Source organism: Semicossyphus pulcher, unplaced genomic scaffold (assembly GCF_022749685.1).
Source record: "Semicossyphus pulcher isolate SPU_LCO1_2020_fin unplaced genomic scaffold, fSemPul1.0.p SCAF_1, whole genome shotgun sequence".
In the NCBI taxonomy this organism is placed as follows: Eukaryota; Metazoa; Chordata; class Actinopteri; order Labriformes; family Labridae; genus Semicossyphus; species Semicossyphus pulcher.
In genome coordinates, this window is record NW_027211603.1 from 1,810,670 (window position 1) to 1,832,288 (window position 21,619).

At 44.4% G+C, this 21,619-nt stretch overlaps 1 protein-coding gene and 5 non-coding genes across 6 annotated transcripts in view; 5 read left to right on the plus strand and 1 right to left on the minus strand.

Annotated features, from left to right (window-relative positions):
• Positions 1-21,619, minus strand: part of LOC138599864 (nuclear receptor ROR-alpha A-like) — an 89,515-nt gene that overhangs the window by 22,345 nt on the left and 45,551 nt on the right. The window contains exons 2-3 of the mRNA XM_069671657.1: positions 12,099-12,110; positions 5,736-5,768 (exon numbers count right to left, since the gene is read on the minus strand). Coding sequence (XP_069527758.1) covers positions 5,736-5,768; positions 12,099-12,110 — 45 coding nt within the window. The remainder of the gene's footprint in view (positions 1-5,735; positions 5,769-12,098; positions 12,111-21,619) is intronic.
• On the plus strand, positions 19,815-19,887 carry trnav-uac (transfer RNA valine (anticodon UAC)). Its single transcript has one exon. It is a non-coding gene; the product is annotated as a tRNA-Val (tRNA).
• On the plus strand, positions 20,208-20,280 carry trnav-uac (transfer RNA valine (anticodon UAC)). The gene has a single exon. It is a non-coding gene; the product is annotated as a tRNA-Val (tRNA).
• trnav-uac (transfer RNA valine (anticodon UAC)) lies at positions 20,602-20,674 on the plus strand. Its single transcript has one exon. It is a non-coding gene; the product is annotated as a tRNA-Val (tRNA).
• On the plus strand, positions 20,995-21,067 carry trnav-uac (transfer RNA valine (anticodon UAC)). The gene has a single exon. It is a non-coding gene; the product is annotated as a tRNA-Val (tRNA).
• Positions 21,388-21,460, plus strand: trnav-uac (transfer RNA valine (anticodon UAC)). The gene has a single exon. It is a non-coding gene; the product is annotated as a tRNA-Val (tRNA).

The following is a 21,619-nucleotide window of genomic DNA, read 5'->3' on the forward strand; positions in this document are numbered from 1 at the left end:
CCGTGCATGAAGCATCAATATGCTGAAAATGCAGTGAAGTAATATCACCCATTTTGCAGAACAATCCAGAATGATGCATGTTATAGGGTTATATTAAAACTGCAGCTGGTGAAGATGGAGCTCATTTAAACCAGTTTATACACTACTGGGTATTTAAATCCATATATGTCACACACTATTTAACAGTAAGTTTTTTTGTTTGTTTTCTTGATTAAAAACTTGTGAAAAAAAGTGACAATTAAATAATTTTTTCAAATCTCATGAAGTAAAAAAAATGTAGAGTAGAAGATTAAAGTTGCAGAAATTCATCAACTCGAGTATTCACACTACTAAATTGTACTTCCTTGAGAAAACACACTCAGTTACTTCCTTAAAACCAACATTTTTCCAAGCTGCAGCATCAGTTAAAGGTTTTATAATAAATGAAAACAAGGCTACACATCATCAAGTATTCAGAGCGACTTTGAGAAGAAGAAAGACAAACAGAGTGGAGCATCCTCTCAGACATAAAACATCTTTGAAAGAACTTGTGCAGCACAGAAAAAAAGAATTCAAGAAGCTGTGATTAAAATGATAAATATAATAAACATGAAAGCTTCAGTCTGCGGTGCTTCAGTCGGATCAAAACAGACAAACACAGATTATAATTCTTACCTTTCATGGCAGAAATGACAAAATACATATTTATAATCCAGACTCATGGAGGGAGCAGCAGCACCAGTATCCTGTGTGTGTGTGTGTGTGTGTGTGTGAGATCAGCAGCAGCTCTCTCCCAGCTCTGTCAGCCTCTGCTGCTCTCTGCACCACATGAGGATCCATGTGACGGTGACATCACCCGTCTGCCCCGCCCCTCCCCTGGCCTACCCCTCTGTCTGACACAGCTGTCAGCCAATGAGAGGAGAGGGGAGGTAAACAACGGCTCTGATTGGATATTTGTGTGTGTGAGTGTGAAAGTACTCTAATGAAAGTGATTTTAGTAGAAGAAGAATTTTTAAAGATTGCTTTAAGGTTTTAAAAATGATGCTTTTAAAGAGAAATTTAACATCTTTGCATCTTGAAGTTGTTGGTTTATTTCCTGGTTTAAAAGGCAATAAAATATAATAATAAAGTGGGTAAATGTCTGTAATAGATACTTTTTTTGTTGTTGTCATTTTTGTTTGTTTTCTATTCAATAAATAAACAGAAATTAAATGAACCAATGGACTGATGAACAAACTACTGACGTCCTTCCTCAGTGTGCTAAATGTCAGAAGAACACCAAACAACACCTAGCGTGTTTGTGTTGCGACCTTTTGCAACTGCGGTTCATAGAAAAAAAAACATTTCAAAAGAAGAGGAGGAAGGAAGGAGGTTTGATACTCAGAACAAGAGAGGAACAACCAACAAGGAAGATATCAAAGAAACCACAGAGAAAAGCAGCTTCAGCGCAAATCTGTCCACCAATCACATCCATCTGCTCGTCCTCCAGCTGCTCCAGCCAGCAGCTTTTTTATAACACAATGATTTGCACCTTCAGTAAAAGCATCCACTGATGTTGTGCTGGCCTCAATTGATGTGACGCTTTTATTTTGAAAGGGCAGGGCACATTTGGAAAGAGTCTCTTATGGAGCCGCTGAAGTCACAGTAATGAACTGCACTTACACTTTCTAGTCTTCTGACCCATCGAGCAACACAAGTCGCATTCACCCTTTCGCACATTCATGCACTAATCAAGTGCCGTGCGAGGCAACCGTTAAACTGATGATGCGCACACCGATGTAGAGCAACTTCAGGAGCAACTTCAGGAGCAACTTGGGGTTTAGTATCTTGCCCAAGGATACTCCAACATATAGAAAGGAGGAGCTGGGGATCGAACCACCACCATTGGAGGGTGACCAACCTCTAAGCCACAGCCGCTCCATACTGTAAAAACAGACAAAAAAACGCCACCCATTGGTCTGTGAGTGGGGGTATATGCATGGCTAAAACCATCTCTATCGCCCCCTGCTGACTGGCTGCAGTATAGCTCACAAAGCCCGCCTCCTCCATGTTAACAGATGGGACATGAGTCAAACTATAAAATCAAAATAACATGGTTTCTGTCATTATAGTTCTTATCAGGCTGATTTATGTCCAAGTGTTCTTTTTTCTGAGTTTATTTTTTATTAGTTATTTGATGCTGTAAAAAGGGGGTGTGGCCTTGTGATTGACAGCTCTGTTGACAAATTGGGCTCCTGCAGCGTTCTCTTCCCGAGTAGCAGCTAGCATCTATAGTATCTAACACTAACACTACAGTCATTGAACTTTCCATAAGCGTGAATATCTGCTTCAGACCGACACAAGAAGCTGTTCTGCTGCAGACTGAGCCCACCTGAGGGCTCCGACACGCCAAGGACACCTGAGGGCTCCAACACGCCAAGGACACCTGAGGGCTGCAACACGCCAAGGACACAAGGTGAAGGTGTGTGTCAGGTAGAGGAAGGGGCAGGGCGTCAATACTGCAGCTCCACCAGCCGATCTCTACTGCACACACTCTGGATACGCACAAGCAAGATGGCAGCGCCCGCTCCATTGGGATACATAAAGACTGTCTGGAGTCTGAAGTCTGTTCTGACTGAAGGTTGTCTGTCACACCGGAGAGCATTTCTGTAGTTCAACAACTCCAACAGAGTGAGACGTCTTCATGATTGAGACTTTGAAGCTCTAGTTTTTTTCACCAGAAGAGTTTAGTATTTGGCTCAAGAACATTTGGAAGGATTTCAGTTTGTCAGACTCACATTAAATCAACATTTAAGTGAACAAAAGACTCAGATCTGGATCAGGGAAGTCTCTAATGTAAACCTGAACAATTGAACTAAATTGATTTCCACTTCATTTAACGCCCCTCTCTGCTTTACACAACGCATCCACACTGAGCTGCGAAGCATCGTAAAAACGTTTGAGCAGAGTAAATCTCAGTGTGTAAAGTGGAGACGGCTGCAGGCGAGAGCGACTCCTGCCAGCAGAGCGAGCACACTGAGGAGCAGCAGGAGCTTCATTCTTCCTCCAAATTGGCGGAACAGGGGGGCGATTTACGCTTCGAAAGGCTCTCCACCTCCCCTCATCACCGCCAGTCAATAGATTCACAGCAGCACGTTACGAGCTGTTGCCTGAAGGATCTGAGCTTCTCCCTGCGATCATCCCACGCACAGTCGACTGCAGGAGGATCTCACATTCATTATCCGTCCTTATCAGCTCTAATGAGAGCGACGCCGCTCTGGCAGCCGTCCCCCGTCACACATTTATTCTCATTTATACCGAACACTCGCACTCTTTATTCTAATGTGGAAAAATAAACATAAAGTACACAAGCAGCACAGAGACAGCATAAAAACTTCAGTGAATATGTTTAAATTCAGCTGAGACCACCTTCAGCTAAAAGTCTTTACAGGGTCTGTTCACCAGCGTCACAAAACAATTGTTAGAAAGCTCTGTTCCTCTAGTTGTATCTGCTCATAGACGGCTTTGGGGAATAGTAACAGAATAGTACAGAAGTCCGTTTGTGGGACTTCCATCCAACCAACCATCCATTTTCTTCCAGAAGCAGGCTCAGCAAGTTCGCCCAAGTGTCCCTCTCCCCAGCAACGTTGGGATCCTAATCAGACGCCTGAACCACCTCAACTGGCTCCTTTCGATTAGCCGCTCTACTCCGAGCTCCCTCCGGATGTCTGAGCTCCTTACCCTCTCTCTCAGGCTGAGCCCAGACACCCTCAGGAGGAAACTCATTTCAGCCGCTTGTATTGCGATCTCATTCTATCGATCACTACCCAAAGCTCACGACCACAGGTGAGGGTTGGAACGAAGATCGCCTTACGGGTCCGCTCCTCCTCCATCACGACAGTCTGGTACAACGCTCGCATTGCTGCTGACGCTGCACCAACCCATCTGTCAATCTCACGATCTGTTAAACACTCACTCACAAACAAGACCCCGAGATACTTGGACTCCTTCGCTTTGGGCTGTAGCTGTAGTAGTAATTGAGTTTGTGGGAAACGCTGCAGCTACAAGCAAACAGCGTATTAAATTGTCATGCTTCATACTCGGACAAATATGTTAATGATGCAGATATTCGTCCTGTAGGAGGGCCCAACACACTATTGTGCCTCTTCACACTTAAGCTGTGAATTATAGCAAACCCTCAAACAACGGCATCATCTCGATTAGCTGCCATTATTTTCCTAAACAGTCACATGCTTTCTAAATTTCCACCAGATCCCTTTTTGCTTACGTCTCTGCTTGTGCTTATATTTGTCCTGCTCGTGCTCGGGCTTTATGCTCACACTCAGATATAACATCAGCCATAACATTATGACCACCTGCCTAAAATTGAGTAGCTTCTTTTGTCCCCACATCAGCGCTGACCCGTCGAGGCATGGACTCCACTAGACCTCTGAAGTAGAGGTCTTCACGGGTCTACTTGAACCCGAGGACCCGGGACCCGATGCGGGGTCCGGACGGGTTCGGGTCTACGTATTACGTGCTCAAACGGGTCCAGGTCAGGACTCGTTCTATAATCCTGGGTTCCGGGTCTGTTCAACATTATGTGTAAAACCCGAGTGGTTCCGGGAAGACCCGGCCGTGATTAGAAAGTGTTCATGACTAAGGTGCTGTGTGTGTCCGTGTGTGTATTTGAACTTGCAACAATGTGTCATTCGCACGAGGACGTGTGGTAAATAAAGTGGAAAAAAACACAAGACAGAGCAACGAGCTGAGTGACGTGTCACATGACTGCAGGTTCAGAGAACAGTTAAGCCAAAGCCGGTAAAGATGGATACCTTCCTCACTGATGTGGACAAAAAAGATCAAAGAAAATGAATCTAAAAAGGTAAAACCTCGTTTATGCAAACTGTGGACAAAGACGAGAAGAAAGTAAGCGCAGTGACGTGTAACACGTGTGTGTGGCTTCTAAACGAGCCGCGCGTTTGTCATCCGTCTGAATGACGGCAGGTCTGTTTCGCCCGGCCGGGTCGGGTCCGACATAACTCAGTTCGGGCCCCAGCCTTCAAATAATAGACAGGTCCGGTTCGGTTCCGGGTCGCACAATTATTGGTCTCTTAGGGTTCGGGCATGAAAGTTTGGACCTGTGAAGACCTCTACTCTGAAGGTGTGCTGAGGTATCTGGCACCAAGACGTTAGCAGCAGAGTTGTGAGGTGGGGCCTCCGTGGATCGGACTTGTTTGTCCAGCACATCCCACAGACGCTCCATCGGATTGAGATCTGTGGAATTTGGAGGCCGAGTCAACACCTTGAACTTGTTGTTCCTCAAACCATTCCTGAAGCATGTCTGCAGTGTGGCAGGGAGCATCATCCTGCTGAGAGAGGCCACTGCCATGAGGGAATACTGTTTCCATGGCTGATTGGTGTATTTATTGTTTGTAAGACTGTGTAAGAGTGTGAGGAGGAAATCTCTGCAGATTTGAAATCCAAGTGCAGGCAGAGACTACCTGAGGGCACAGTCTGGGTTTTGAGGGACAGAGTTGCAAAATCTGAACATAGCTCAAACTGAAAGGTCACAGTCTTCAATAAAAAGATCCATAAGCGAGTCCCACTCATGTGTTCACATTCAGCTCTTCTGCAAACTCCACGAGCAGCCACCACAAACAGATGAAACAAAGGCACCAGTGAAAACAACACAACGAACCTCATCAAACCAAAGAAAACCTCCGGCTCCTTTCACTCCTCATCCAACATACAGAAGACACAAACAGTCAACTTACATGTGTGTGTCTTCTTCACGGCTGCTGACGAACCTGCAACAGAGACACAGAGACACAACCGTCATGTTCTGGATCTGGATGTTGTTGCACTCGCAGGTTTTTCAGGTGACTTGGAATGAAATGACTGAGATGCGTCGTGTGCTTTCTAACACCAGATTTTACTTTGTATGTAACTCCCCTCTGCTAAAGTTCACCTCTTCTGTCAAGTCTCCTCCCATCAGCCATCGAGCTGCCGTCGGGGCAGACATACAGGGCTGGGTCTCCTTGTTCAGTTCTTTCGGTCACCTGAGGCCCGTAAATTGATCACCTTTAGATTTGTTTCATCTTTACTAGATTTAATAAAGTTAAGCACTGTCGCTTAACAGCAGAAAGGTTGTGAGTTTGAACCTGGTCGCTTACTGTAGCTCTGGATGTGGCTCCCCCGTTAGTCAGAAGAAGAAGAAGTCCATGTTACAGTTGAGGTATTCTCACAGGATTTCCAGCCCTACATTTATCAGTACAGGTGAATATACATAAACGCTGATCCCAAAATAGCACAGAATCCCTTTTACTGGCCAGGTGTGGCTGCATGTTTGACAGACTAACGCCCGTCTCGGCGCTCTGCAACAGCTCGTTGTAGCTTTAAAATGTGTCGTTGTTTGGTGCAGTTTGTGTCCCAGAAGAACGACAGCTCAGATAACTCGTCTCTGCCTTCACTTGTTTGGCAAACTAGCTGCAAAACACTGAAAACACACAAAATGGCATCCCAAAACATGACACAGTTCTGTCCTCGCTAAACTTTCTGTGCTCACAGATCTGTCCCCACTCACCATCACATCCACTGTATCTTGTTAAACTGTGACTGTGATGAACGGAGGAACCCTGTGTTACAGTTTCCCAGCAAATACTTTTGAGGAAAAATAAACAATCTGTTATTTCTGAATGTTGACTTGAATCCTTTGTGAGCTGAAGTCTCGGGGTGTTAAAGAGCAGATTCCTGCAGCTCCTCCGCCGGCTTGTTTCTGGTCACGTTTAATGTTGAAGGCTGAGGTTGAACACCACAAAGGAAAGCTGCTGCCGCTGCTGAATCACTTTAAAATCATCAGTAAACCTCCGGCTGAGGACGACAGAGACGACGTGGTGAAACGGTGGGAAACAAAACCTCTTTGAGACGGTGACTGACAGACGTCTGTCCTCAAACTGTCCCAGAAACACTTTGATAAAAACACTTCATTAGAAACTGAAGGAGTAAATGACCTTGATGGATCAGCGTAACCTTTCTGCATGTCACCAGCTTTATTCTAACTGCCTGTACGCACATGGGAACGTGACGCGTGTCCCCCGGGGGCCACAAAAGGTGATTCATGCCTGTTTTTTGTTTCCAGGTCACTCTGAAAAATGGAGCAAAAACAAGCCGGTGTGTTTAATGAGACGCAGCTCTTGGTGGTTTACCTACAGTGGTGCATTGTTTGAATGCACAGTGCATATGGTTTACTAATCAACATTACTTAACACGAGTTGGGACAATTCACTAAGAGTGGATTGGACGGATTGCGGGTGCTGATAGCTCCACTATCTGCTCGGTCTCAAGGACTGATTCACAAAGCAGATAGCACTGATGATGTTCAAGACACGCAGACCCGTGTTTGCTCTTGTTTTGCGTCTGATTGTGAAGCTGTCTGCACATAATACAAAACTACACAACAACAACTCATGACAGACTTATACGGCCTTTAATGACCTCAACAACCACCAGAGATTCAATTATCAAAATGTTTAAACATTTAATGAAAGTATAAAAATGAAACTTAAAAAAATCATGTCGTTGACTAACATCAGTTTGCACTACTGCAGTGGTTCGCGGTACTGAAGTTAAGGGTAAGATTTCTACAGGGACCCTCATGTGCTGAAGACGCTAGCTGTTTTTTAGCTTTAGCCTCACTCTTAAAGGACATCATGTACTATAATATTTATGTCATTATACTTTTACAGGGTTCTCCTTTCAAAACGACCGACCTGGAAACATTAAAAAGTCAACATGAGGATTTTTAGTTGCTCAGGTATTTATTCTTTTTTTGGATCCCCGTTAGCTTGCACAGAGTGGTCGCTAGTCTTCCTGGGGTCCAGACAAAAACATAAAACACTTTAAATCAAACAGTGTTGATAAAAACATAAATAGACACAAAAAATCAAACCTGAGATCAGAAAATAAAGAAACTAGCCCGGCTGCTCTGTTCTGTTCTGTTTGCAGTTGTTTTCTGTTGCACTTGACCAAATGATGGGGCAGTATTCCAGATGTGACAGAACCAGTGATCGAACAACGATACCGAAGATGGAACAAAATCCTTGAGATCGCAATACCCTTTCCCGTCATGGAAACAAGACGATCAATTTGATCAGATGACAGCAGATTATCTAATTTAACACCAAGTAATTTGGTCTTTGTGACCTGCTCAACTGATGAACCATTTGACATTAATTAGCTAGCTAGCTAAGAGCTGTAGGTGTTATCTGACACCACCAGGGACAGTTTCAGGTTCAGTGATGATTCAAACGTGTGTAAACTGAGCGCCAGAGAAACGTCACCTCCTCTGACATTTAAAGATAAAGAAGATAAATCGCTGAAGCTGTTTCTGTTTCTCTCCTCCTTCTTGGCAGGTAGCTAAACAAAGCTGTGTCAGCGCGCATGCATAGCTAGCTAACTCAGCTAGCGAGCTGTCAGAGAGGACAGCGTTTACTTTGTGGAAATATTCACATTATTCTGAATGTTTGGGTGAAAGGGACGAGAACAACATGACGGTGAAATGTAAGCTGTGTCTCGTCAGCTGTGAAGAGCTCCACTTCAAACGTGAAGAAGCATCTGCAGCTAAACACAGCTCCACAACAGTGCTGGGACTAAAAGCCTGTGTTGTATTGTTGTCATGGAAACAGCTGTGCCTAATACTGTCTGCCTCTGCCCAGTTCACTATCAGACTGTTAGCATCATAAAGAGCTGTAAAGGTTATACTGCGTCTGTCATTCCTGTTGTCAGGCTGCAGAGTTACAGATTATGGGCCGTAAACGAGGCGATGCAGAGACGGTAGAGTCGATACATTCAAAGGTAGACGTACAGCAGGCGACACGCCGTCCTAAGGCTAATAACATCTGCTAGCAACACTCGAAATTTCAGCCAATAGTTGATTGGTTCTGGTTTCAATGATGGACTAAACCACAGCCTGTTTTCTCATTTGAAGGCAATCTCAGAGGAGGTGAAGTTTGTGGCGCTCGGTTAAGTTGCAGTCATCAGTGAACCTGAAACTGTCCCTGGTGGTGTCAGATAACACCCACACCTACAGCTCTGCAGCCTCCTGATCTGATCTCCTTCCTGGTAGAGCAAACGCTGGCTGCACTGTGGTATTACTGAGAACCTGAGCGAGGCACACGCAGAAGCTCAACAAGACGGAAAAAAGAGTACGAATTAACGATCCAGTTGATTTCATTGATCATCAAACGCTGACCTGAAAACAACTCGATATCACGCGGCTGCAAAAACCAACATCAGCAGAAAAACACTCGCTCTCTGTTTCCAAGTTCAGCGAGCAGCGTCGTTTATCTGCAGCGACCTTTGACTGCCCCCAAAATTAATCCTGCCTGCACACAAACACACTCCACGCGCTTCATATTTCAAAGACATGATAATGGGGGAAGTCATCAACACCTACAAGACTTTATCACAGAATCTAGGCCAGATTAGAATATTCATTAGCTCTGCCCTTTTCAACTCACGGCTGCAGGAGGAGACGCTGCTGCAGAAACACACACAATAGTTCAGGCTGTCAGGTCGTGGTGCAAAATGAAGTGGATCAAAACATCGACAACCTGAGAGGGAGAGAATCGTCTGTGACCGACACCGTCGACACCAGAAGCCTTTCCTCTTCTTTCCTTTGTCCTTGAGCTGCTTTTATGTTTCTTAACGGTGTATTATCGTTTTGTGGCTCCTTGTGGTGCTTTGGAATCTTTGTAATTGTCTTCTGTCTCTATCTGCCGTCTCTTTGAGGTCGGTTGATCTTTTGTGGTTATTTTGCATTTCAGTTGATGTTCTGCAGGTCTGTGTGGTATTTTTGTGTCTCTTTGTATTTTGTGTATATTTGTGGTGGTTTTGCAACTCTTTGTGGTTCTGCGTCATGTTGTGATTATTTGCACCACCTCATAGTCTTTCTTATCTCATTCTGTGTTAATGTGTCGGTGTTCATCTTGTTAACGAGAATTATGAGGATAGATGTTCGTCAACAACCTTTTGTCCATGAGTCATTGTGTCCTTGAGTCATGGACAAAAGGTCGAGCTAAACACATTAAGAGACGGGATAAAATGTAAGTGGTGGCTGTTGGACATTTAAAATCCATGATATTTTCCCCACTGTGCATCTAACAATACCAACAATGCATCCTGTAACTCCGGGGTTCCCAACCCCCGGTCCACGGACCGGTACCGGGCCGTATGTGACAGTCCAAACATACATGGAGGCAGAACCGTCTGTTCATGGGTGTGAAGTGTGCAACCACACAGGGCCTCGCGCCTCTAAAGACACTTCAAAAGTCGCCCAATTCAGGTGGAAAAAGCGCAGACCTGGCAACTCTGGTTTCGCATCCCATGAAACTTTGATCAAGAAGCCTGATGCTCCTCTGAAGCTCTGTGTTTATCAGTGAAATATATGAACTACACAGCATATGGGCATATGACAGCCTGTGGAGACGAAGTTTATACCTTGCGCAGAAATACGGACGGATCACAACGTTATTGATTCAGGTATGAGCATCAAAACACACTCAGGTCTGCGTCATATCTGCTTTCCTGACGTCTGTCTCCTCCCCGCGCGGCATGATGACTCTGATAAACTCTGCGTGGCTCACCTCGGGCTCATCTCAGTCACAGCGTGTGAAAACGTATTTTATGCTTTATGAAGGGTTTTCACAGGAAATAAGGGAGCGATAGCGACACTATGAAGTCAGGGGCGGAGCCTGAGAAACACACACAGATCGGCGTCATCACTGCGCTGCATGATTACAAACTGCTCACTGCTGGATCGCATTATAAATTCATGCATGTCAATGAGCAGAGCCAAACTACACCCCCCAGTCTGTCAAAAATATGATTGCTGCTGACTGGTCCGTGTAGTCAAAAAGGTTGAGAACACCTGCTGTGATTGGTTGAATTGGTTAAAGGGTGTCTGCAGATCCCCTGACTCCCACCCAGCCATACAGGTGATGATGTCCCAAAGTGGCAGCTCGACAACAGCGCACACAAAACGAACATGTATCACGAAGCTGGTTATGAACGTTCTCTGTTAACTTTCGGCTTTGACGCTTCTTCCGCACTAAAACGAGCGACCGTCGGCTGTCTGCTTCAGTCCAACTGTTTAAATGAGAAGCGATGATCAAAATATAAAAGGTTTTCACGGTAACTTCCTAAATTGATGATCACAAACAAATCCCTGTTTGCAGCCACAATCAGGCACAAGGTCTCCTGCAGGTTTACTCTCAGGGTTAAAGCAAAGATTAGTTCATAAACAACTTTTCAGCTTACAGCTTTTGTGCATAGCGTGTATGTAAAAACCCCTCGGGGATAAATGAAGTGTATCATCTTCTCTTTCTTCTCTTCTCAAGACATCAGGCACGACCCCGGGTGACAGAGTTTTTAGGGAGCCCCGTTTTCTAAATAAAAGTTGGCTTTTGAAGGATTGTATGTGAGATGAAACAGAGCTCTGTGTGAGCACAATAAGCTTGTCAGGATACCAAGCAGCAGATTTAAAGCTGCACAAACAACATTAGGACATTAGATACAACAAGTTTTACACCGACTCCTGTTTGCAGATATGTCACATCTGTCAGTAATCTGATCGTTAAAGCTGCTCTGTGATCATAAGTTGCTCCTCTTGGTTCGTGCGTCTCCTCCTGCCCCTCTCTCAGTGTTCTGCAGTCTGTCACATCACACACTGACACACTGACCCAGAACCTGCAGCTCACTGCTGAAATATTCAAAGCTTCACTGAAGAGCGGAGACGAGTCTGAGTGTCGGCCTGTCTGCAGAGAGAGAGCGGATTCACTCTGTGGAACGTGTCTGCTTACAGACGACAACAAAGGACGCATGCTAAATATTCTCTTTCTCCTTTAAACACATCAGAAAGCTTCACACGGAAAAACAAATGACATCAAATTAAATCAAATATCAGAGTTGTGTTTGTAGCCTCGTTAGCAGCATGGCTCTAAAGATTGGGATGTTTGCTAGTCAGGCTTCCACTTGGGAGGAAATATGTCAAAAATCAGAGGATTGATTGCCATGAAATATAGTTTGAACACTCATTGTTTCCAGAGGAAGAGGCCCATTTACTCTCATGATCCCCTGACCTTTTCCAGCCCCTCCAGCAGAGTAAAAATGAGTCAAAACACTAAACTTGTGACTTTCTGATCAGCCTCAGCTGCACATTGATTATAAATTAGCAAATGTAAATGTTAAGTTGGTGCACATATTAAAGGAAGAGTTCATGTTTTCTGGAGTGGGAATGTATGAGGTACTTATCAGTAGTGAGTTAACAGTCAGCACGGCGACCGTTAGGAGAAACCGGCCCAATGCCCACACAGAAGCTAAGCAGCGCTGCAGACAGGGCCAAGACTTCAACGTACTTCAGCCACTCTAAAGAGTCCTACATATAAACAAACGTTTCAGTGTACGCTGTGTTTTAGTTTTGTCACCACTTCACACTGACATCAGACGGCCCTTTACCTCATGTCTCACTCCGCACAGCGGCCCGGTATGCCTCCGCATGCAGCACGGATCAGAGGTTTGTGGAAGAGACAACAAATACAAGAAAATATGATATTATGGAAACAACAAAGTGCTGTTCACGGCCGGGACTGGAGGATACTCTTTTCCTACGCATGAGGTGAATCATATTTTAATTTGTATTGCTCTCTTTTCTTTGATCTCCTTTTATTGCTTTATATTTCTTTATTTCCTTTCTTTCATCTATTTTAGTTATTGTCTCCTTCTTCCTGCTTTGTCCCGTTGGTCTTGTGCCTGGTTATGTTGTGTGGGTTCTCCTGTTGCCTGTTGGGTTTTGTGATTTGCTCGTTTTTGTGATCTGCTTTGCTTGTTTGTCAAAGCACTTGGTAAACTCTTGTTTTTAAAAGTGCTATATAAATAAAGTTATTATTATTATCATGCTGTATGTCAGCTGTTTGTGTGAAAGTGCAGCGGCTAGCATCGACTGAAATCAAACATCACTTTTCTGAAGATATCCCCGTCGGTGCTTGTTTTTTTCTGGACTGTTCAAACCAATGTTTATATAGATGGACAACACGTCTCCATCTGCTCCCATTGTACGAAAGTGATGCCAGAATAGCCCCTGTGATAGAATAGTCATATGGAGCCAGAGTCTGTGCAGTAGAGATCGGCGGGTGGTGCCACCGTATCCACTTCCGCTAACCCAAACACACACTTAACTCACCGAAAAACAGCAAAGATCTCGCTCGCCGGCGTGTTTAACAGAAGAACAGCTTCTTGTGTTGGTCTGAGGTTAAAGTTCACAGGTATGGAAACTTCAATGACTGTAGTGATTGTTTTAGTTACGTCTCCTCTCGCTGTTCGTCCTCTAGTCTGCTAATCGGGAACAGATCGGCTGCAGGAGCCATATTGGTCAACAGAGCTGTCAAACATCATTTTTATAGCATCAAATAACTTATTAAAAGTAAACTTGTCCGAAAAATGAACAGTTGGACGTAAATCCGCATGATAAGAACTAACTATAATGACAGAAACCATGTTTGAGAAACATAATTTTTCTGAAGAGGAAAGCCAGCACTAAACTGATTCAGACATCACGACGTCGTGATGCAGATGTGTAGGAATAAAAAAATGATGCTGTGTCAGGTCCGTCTGCAAAACAAGAGTTTGGTTTCTGATGCACCAGGATGTCAGAAGAACCACAACAATAGTACATTTGTCTGTGAACTTGAATGAATTATGTCTCATTATTCGTGTCATTTGCGCGGCCCAGCATGTTATCCTAACTCATGTCTTTGCACTGACTCTGAATGTATTTCGCTGCCTGCAAAGCCTCCTTTGCTTTCGGGCTGAACACCTTCAGTATTCTTTTGCATGTCCTGAAGGATTTTCTTGTTCTGTCTCTCGGTTGAATCTGACTGTTGCATTCTTAATCTAATCAAACATTGAGTATGCACTCAATACTGGAGCCTCTCTGTCATCCTGCTCTGCTTTATAATTCATCAGCCGAGCCGAGCAGACGGCAGCGACATAAGGAAACACATGAGGGACGTAGAAGCTGCTTTCCTGTAGGGGTCTGCCAGGCTGGACGCAGCGGCGAAGAGAGAGAGGCTTTAACAAGAAGAAGCAGGCGACATGGTGAGCGGATCCCTCCGGGCTCTGATGGATGGAGGGAAGAAACATTTGTTCAAGACGCGGCGAGCCTGGAGGATGCAGAGGGAAGAGCTCTCTGGGGTGAAGGAACAGCTCGGACAACCCTCTCCAGCTGAGCTCAGATATTTCAGCTTTTTCTTAATGTAGTGAACAAACACTGTGTTTTATGTGTCTCCTGTCTTTGCTTCTGTTCCCACAAGTACTTCACTCCTCACGCAAACACACTCCCAGCTCATGTATTTTTTAGTCAACTGTCTGCTTTTGTTATGTGTCTCAGTTACTCGCTAGAACTGCTCAGCTGCTCGGTATGTTTTTAATCTGAACAGGATGAAGTGGTTGAGTTTTAAAGACAATTTATGGCTGCAGCAGGAATTTACTTGAAAACACCTGGGCCCTTTGTGTACATGACTTAGGGTCCACATGACGAATAGGTAAAAAGTGTTTTGGAATTGCTCCAGTAGATTGCTTAAACCCGCAGCCACATAAAAAGGCAGAAAAGTACATACACTTAGGGTCCCACAGGATCCGTGTCCGGCGCGTTCCGTTCCGAAGCGGCCTCCTTCAAAAATAGACCCGGCGCGTATCTTTAGTGGAGCTGGTGCTGTGGAATCACGAGCATTGACTGGAATGGGCGCGATCGACTCTGGAGGTCGCGGCGCACACGGAACGCGCCGGAGACGGATCCTGTGGGATTTGAGGGTTAAAGTTCTTGTTTTCTCACTGACAGGCTCAGATTGTTTGTGTCTGACAGCATTACAGAAAGGATCCCTGCAGAGACAGAGCTTTTAGTTAAAGAGGAAGAGGATTTTTTGAAGCAGAGACAGCGACCACTTTCTTCAAAGCCACCAGACTCCACTGACAAAATTTCCTGATCAAGAAACATGACATTGCTAGTTTACTAGTAACAGATTTGATCTGCGTATTAGCAGCCATGACATCCTGTTTCATGGCTGCAGGCTTAAACAATCTGCTGGAGAATTTCCCAAACTTTTATACCTATTAGTCATTTAAACCCCAAAATCTGTCTGGATAGGGCCCAGGTTTAAAAATAACACTGCTGTGAGGCAGCAGACGACATCATAACCTCCCTGCAACCGAAGAGAAACAAGCTTCTGCGCTTTTCACCTTGACGAGAAATTTCTGGGGGAAAAACATTCGATGATGAAAAGTTTTTGGGTTTTATTCTTATATGACATTGTCATTTCATTCAACTCCCACAGCACATTTCTCTATTTTGATTTCAAACACCCTTTGATTTATTTTTGTTCTGTTTGTTTCAAATAACTTCAGAGGTTTCCCTCTTCAACCACAGAGTGCCTTGACTTCCTGACATGTTTTCAGAAGAGAGGAAGGCACACGGCTCACTGCTGCCGCTCCTCAATGAGCTGCTCTCAAACCACAGAGATCAACTGAGCCAACGCTCCCGTGTCAGAGTGACAGAAGTACCTGAAGAGAGCGAAGGACGGAGACTCAGTTTCAACAGCGTCTGATTGGATCCTGATGGAGCCGATTACTGGCCAGTGGCTTCAGACTGTTTTGTGTCACGCTGTAACCCATAATGACAAAGGGAAAAAACATTTGTTGGCCTTTCTTGCTAATTTTCATTTACATACTGAAAGCTGCAGGCTCCTTGGATGGATGTGAGTCCTCCACACTGAAATTATATCGCTTTAGGTCTGGGTTACAGTCAAGCAAGCAGCAACCTCTGGGTCTGACTAGGAAAGTCAACATGTTCCTCAAACCTGCAGTTCCTCTGGTGTCCACTTGAGGCTGTCTCCAGCAGTGAGTCAGTCCCCATAGAGCCCCATGTTAAACTTTACAGCAGAAATAAACATGTTTACAGCCTGGTACAAAAAACAGTTTGGGTCTCTATAGCTCATTTCTCTCTTCATGACAACTGTACGGGGAGAATCTTTATACAGCTCACCTGTTTACATTATATTAAGGCTTAAAGTGAGGCATCATTAGGGGTGTGGCCTCTTTGAATGACAGCTGGGAGCTGCTAGCTGTCTGCTAGGTGTCCCCTCAGCTAACTCAGTCACTGAACGTAACCTCTGGGCCGCGTTTGTGCTGTTGGTGCTTTTGAGTTTTGCAAGTATCAAAGAAATAATCTGCCTTGCTGTGCAGTTTATTGTACTAATAATCCAAGAAGAATGCAAGTTAGCACTAATTAGCACTAATTAGCTGCTGAATCCGTCTAGTGGAGCAAAACCTTTTGCACCAATAAGTCATTCAATCCACCAAACATCTAAAAATATGTCCAAGCTTTAAAAAAAAAGCTGAAGCGGAGGTTTTGCCAGGTATCACTCACCTTGACTGTTTCACATTTTACAACTTAAGAACTAAAAGTGCTGGAAAGTCCTCCAGGCTGCGGCAGGTACAACCAGAGCTGTCAGAAACTACAATCTCTGCTGCTTCACTGTGTCTGAAAACTGTTTTAAAGCAGAGAAAGATATAAAACACAGCAGGCTGACACCAAAGATGGAGTGAATCTGTCTCCCTCCGAGTCTCAGCAGAGATTACAGCTCCTGGATCTTATAATTGTTCAGAGCAAGTTGCTCCTCGTACCAATTATAGCGCATTAGCAGCAGCCGCCAAAGTCATTTCATCGTTGCACATCAGGGAGCTCAAAACAAAAAGGAAAAAAAGCCACCCTTTCTCGCGCTGACTTCAGTCGCCTGCAGCTTCAAATGAACTGAGGATTTAAGATGGTGCAGATAAAATGAGATTTAAGGATTAGACAGAAATGTGAGTGAACTTTTAGTGACTTGTTTTGAAATGACAAGAGGAAGTGAGAAACGCTGAGACAGAATCATCTTCTGAAAAGCAGCTCAGGAAAGATGGTTGGTATAAAACCTCAACAGAGAAAAACATTTTACTGTAAATAAGGAGACGAAGAAGGAAATGTTCAGCACCACGTTCACACAGTATACTATAGAACTCACTGTGTAAAGGCCACCATGTCTGCTTAACATGCAGAAGGTCAACAGTTCAGTCCCCAGTGAAGGCTGAAATGTGTTTTATGGTTGGATGCTACAGAAGTACTTTCAATACATGAAGGACAACTGTGGTCATAATCTGGACCAAGCCATGTCCACATCAAGGATGTTGCCTACAAGTACCAAGTTTCTCTGCAGGGCACTTTACCTAAACTCCATCCATCCATTATCTGTACCGCTTATCCTGTTCAGGGTCACGAAAGGCTGGAGCCTATCCCAGCTGTCATTGGGCGAGAGGCGGGGTGACACCTGGACTGATTGCCTGTCAATCTCAGGGCTGACACATCAAGACAGACGACCTTTCACGCTCACATTCACACCTACGGGCGATTTAGAGTCACCAATGAACCTAACGAGCATGTCTTTGGACTGTGGGAGGAAGCCGGAGTACCCGGAGGGAACCTACGCATGCACAGGGAGAACATGCAGACTCCACACATAGAGGCCCACTACGTCTGAACCGGGATTCACCAGGAACCTTCTAGCTGTGAGGCAGTGCTAACCACTGCACCACTGCTCACCATTCCTTTGCATACTATTTGTTATACAAAGCTATGCACTTATTCTTTAAACACACTGGAAATTAAGAGCATGAGCTATCAGGTATACACGTTTGCTTTCAACAACAGTGCGTACACACTCTGAGAGTACAACTTCTGTTACACACACACACATGCCTCCTGGTAGTTGTTTCCTGTCTAACCACAGTAACGTTCACCACCACATGAAAGAGCAGCAGCTTATCACCAGCAGCCAAACACAACTGACACGCTGCTGCAGCAACCGAAGCATCGACAAACACTGTGTTCATCAGGTATGCGAGCCGGGGAAGTACCACCGACCAACCTGCCAGTCTTCACACGCTGCTGTGAAGGTGTCCACAGAATAATAACACAGAGCAAGTTTCACCTTTATGAAACAACTAAAGGAGGAAACAGTGCATGTGGTGGGGACATTTGTTTGCAAAGGATGAATCAACATTCGATGCAAAAGAGTGTGTTCATGGTAATAAAGGAACAGTTATGTGTTTTTATGTTATGTGGGCTTTCAGTTTGAGAACATTTTACTTGGTGGTGAAAATTCAAGTTGATTGACAACAATGGTCCAAAGCACAGAAGCTACATATCACACCACCCCCTCCCATGCTTATTAAATATATTCAATCTGTAGTTTGAGCTTCTTGGGGCTCCAGTTGGAGTCCATATGGAGGCAGAGACAGGCTGCTCCGCCTTCTGAGTGCCGTCCTCAAACCCCTTACACATACACACAGACAGACAAGCAGCACCCCCTTCCTGCCCTCGGGGCCCCCATATGGACCTGATAGATTCTCTTTTCCAAAGCTGCTTGCGCAAAAATGAGCAGAAAGCCCCCCACACAGAAAATAATTCAGTGCAATAGTACAGTCCACATAAAATAATAACACGTAAGGTTTACTGCAGCTTGTACAGATCACATGAGTCGCTGAGAAGCAGCTCTTTTGAAAGCAAGATTACAAAGTTTTAATTTTCTTGTGTTACACTGCTCGAATATTCAACACTACCTTCTTAGACAGATCAATTATTAACACGCAGAGAGCTGTCATCACGTCTGCTCTACACACTGAAAATCCTGCTTGATGCCGAGTGGAACCAAAAGGCTGTCGAGGTTCCCCGTGGAAAAGGAAATTCAAGATTGAGCCAAAATGAAACAAAGAAACAGAGTAATAACCTGAATCATCTTTAGACCCACAATTACACTGCACTACTGAGGTTGTCCATACATTACTCAATTGCAGTGATCTGGCCCATTCAACATGCTAGTCAACATACAAGTCACAAAAAAACAAGGTGATGAACTCAGAAAATTTCAGACCTGATACTTTTCAGCATTCCTAACCTTCTCAAGATATTACCCCAGAGGGCTGAATGTGAAGACCCAAATCAGCTGAATTAAACTTTAAACCGACTTTACCTCGTATAAAGTCCATGTACAAGCTGATAAGTGCAATGAATGTGTAGGTCTGAAGATGCCTCAGGTTATCCCATTGCTTTCAATCTTGTCCCTCCTTTTTCAAAGGTACATAAGACCAACTTCTCTGTTCATCAAACGCAAAATCTTGGGCGGCCCTTACCACATGATGCAGTGAGCTTATTAGGTTTCACAGTGTAGTGGTCATCTTCTTTTTCTATTTGTAGGTCAATTTTGTATTTCCTTTTCTACGGGGAAATAAGACAGACGTCTGCAATGAAGGAAAAGTGCTGTAGGTTGTTCGTGAATCTGTAATTCAGTCACAGTAATCCTACAATAATAGTAATAGTAATACCACATGATGCAGTAAGATTGCCATACAGTACAGGTTCCATAGTGTAGTGGTCATCACGTCTGCTTTACACGCAGAAGGGCCTGGGTTCAATCTAAGAAATATTGAGACCCAGAAACTGACTCAACTCCTCAACTTGTCCAGACATTACCCAGAGGGGCTGGAGGTGAAAACTCATGTGTCCAAATCAGTTGAACTGAACTTGAGACGCACTTTATCACACTGTTTTTTCTGTGTGTGGATCATCTTGTATGTCATTTTCATGGGTAAAAAGACAGATTTCTGCACTGAAGGAAAAAAGGCTGTAGGTTGTTCGTAAATCTGTTGCTCTATCGCAGTAATCCTGGCAGCCCTGACCACATGATGCCTTAAGATTACCTTACAACAGAGGCTCCGTAGTGTAGTGGTCATCGCGTCTGCTTTACAAGCAGAAGGTCCTGGGTTCAATCCCCAGTGGAACCATAAGTATGTCTTATTTCATCATGGCTAAGAAATCTGGAGACCCAGAAACTGACTCAGCTCCTCAACTTGTCCAGACATTACCCAGATGGGCTGGAGGTGAAAACCCATGTGTCTGAATCTGTTGAACTGAACTTGAAACACACTTTATCACATTGTTTTTTTCTGTGTGTGGATCATCTTGTATTTCATTTTCATGGGGAAAAAGACAGAGTTCTGCACTGAGGGAAAAAAGGCTGTAGGTTGTTCGTAAATCTGTAGCTCTATCGCAGTAATCCTGGCAGCCCTAACCACATGATGCCTTAAGACTGCCAGACAATGGAGGTTCCATAGTGTAGTGGTCATCACGTCTGCTTTACACACAGAAGGTCCTGGGTTCAATCCCCAGTGGAACCATAAGTATGTCTTATTTCATCATGGCTAAGAAATCTGGAGACCCAGAAATTGACTCAGCTCCTCAACTTGTCCAGACATTACCCAGTTGGGCTGGAGGTGAAAACCCACGTCTCTGAATCTGTTGAACTGAACTTGAAACACACTTTATCACATTGTTTTTTTCTGTTTGTGGATCATCTTGTATGTCATTTTCATGGGGAAAGAGACAGACCTCTTCACTGAAGGAAAAAAAGGCTGTAGGTTGTTCGTAAATCTGTAGCTCAAACGCAGTAATCCTGGCAGCCCTGACCACATGATGCCTTAAGATTACCATACAACCGAGGTTCTGTAGTGTAGTGGTCATCACGTCTGCTTTACACGCAGAAGGTCCTGGGTTCAATCCCCAGTGGAACCATAAGTACGTCTTATTTCATCATGGCTAAGAAATCTGGAGACCCAGAAATTGACTCAACTCCTCAACTTGTCCAGACATTACCCAGAGGGGCTGGAGGTGAAAACCCATGTGTCCAAATCAGTTGAACTGAACTTGAGACGCACTTTATCACATTGTTTTTTTCTGTGTGTGGATCATCTTGTATGTCATTTTCATGGGTAAAAAGACAGATTTCTGCACTGAAGGAAAAAAGGCTGTAGGTTGTTCGTAAATCTGTAGCTCTATCGCAGTAATCCTGGCAGCCCTGACCACATGATGCCTTAAGATTACCATACAACCGAGGTTCTGTAGTGTAGTGGTCATCACGTCTGCTTTACACGCAGAAGGTCCTGGGTTCAATCCCCAGTGGAACCATAAGTACATCTTATTTCATCATGGCTAAGAAATCTTGAGACCCAGAAACTGACTCAGCTCCTCAACTTGTCCAGACATTACCCAGATGGGCTGGAGGTGAAAACCCATGTGTCTGAATCAGTTGAACTGAACTTGAAACACACTTTATCACATTGTTTTTTTCTGTGTGTGGATCATCTTGTATTTCATTTTCATGGGGAAAAAGACAGAGTTCTGCACTGAGGGAAAAAAGGCTGTAGGTTGTTCGTAAATCTGTAGCTCTATCGCAGTAATCCTGGCAGCCCTAACCACATGATGCCTTAAGACTGCCAGACAATGGAGGTTCCATAGTGTAGTGGTCATCACGTCTGCTTTACACGCAGAAGGTCCTGGGTTCAATCCCCAGTGGAACCATAAGTATGTCTTATTTCATCATGGCTAAGAAATCTGGAGACCCAGAAATTGACTCAGCTCCTCAACTTGTCCAGACATTACCCAGTTGGGCTGGAGGTGAAAACCCACGTCTCCGAATCTGTTGAACTGAACTTGAAACACACTTTATCACATTGTTTT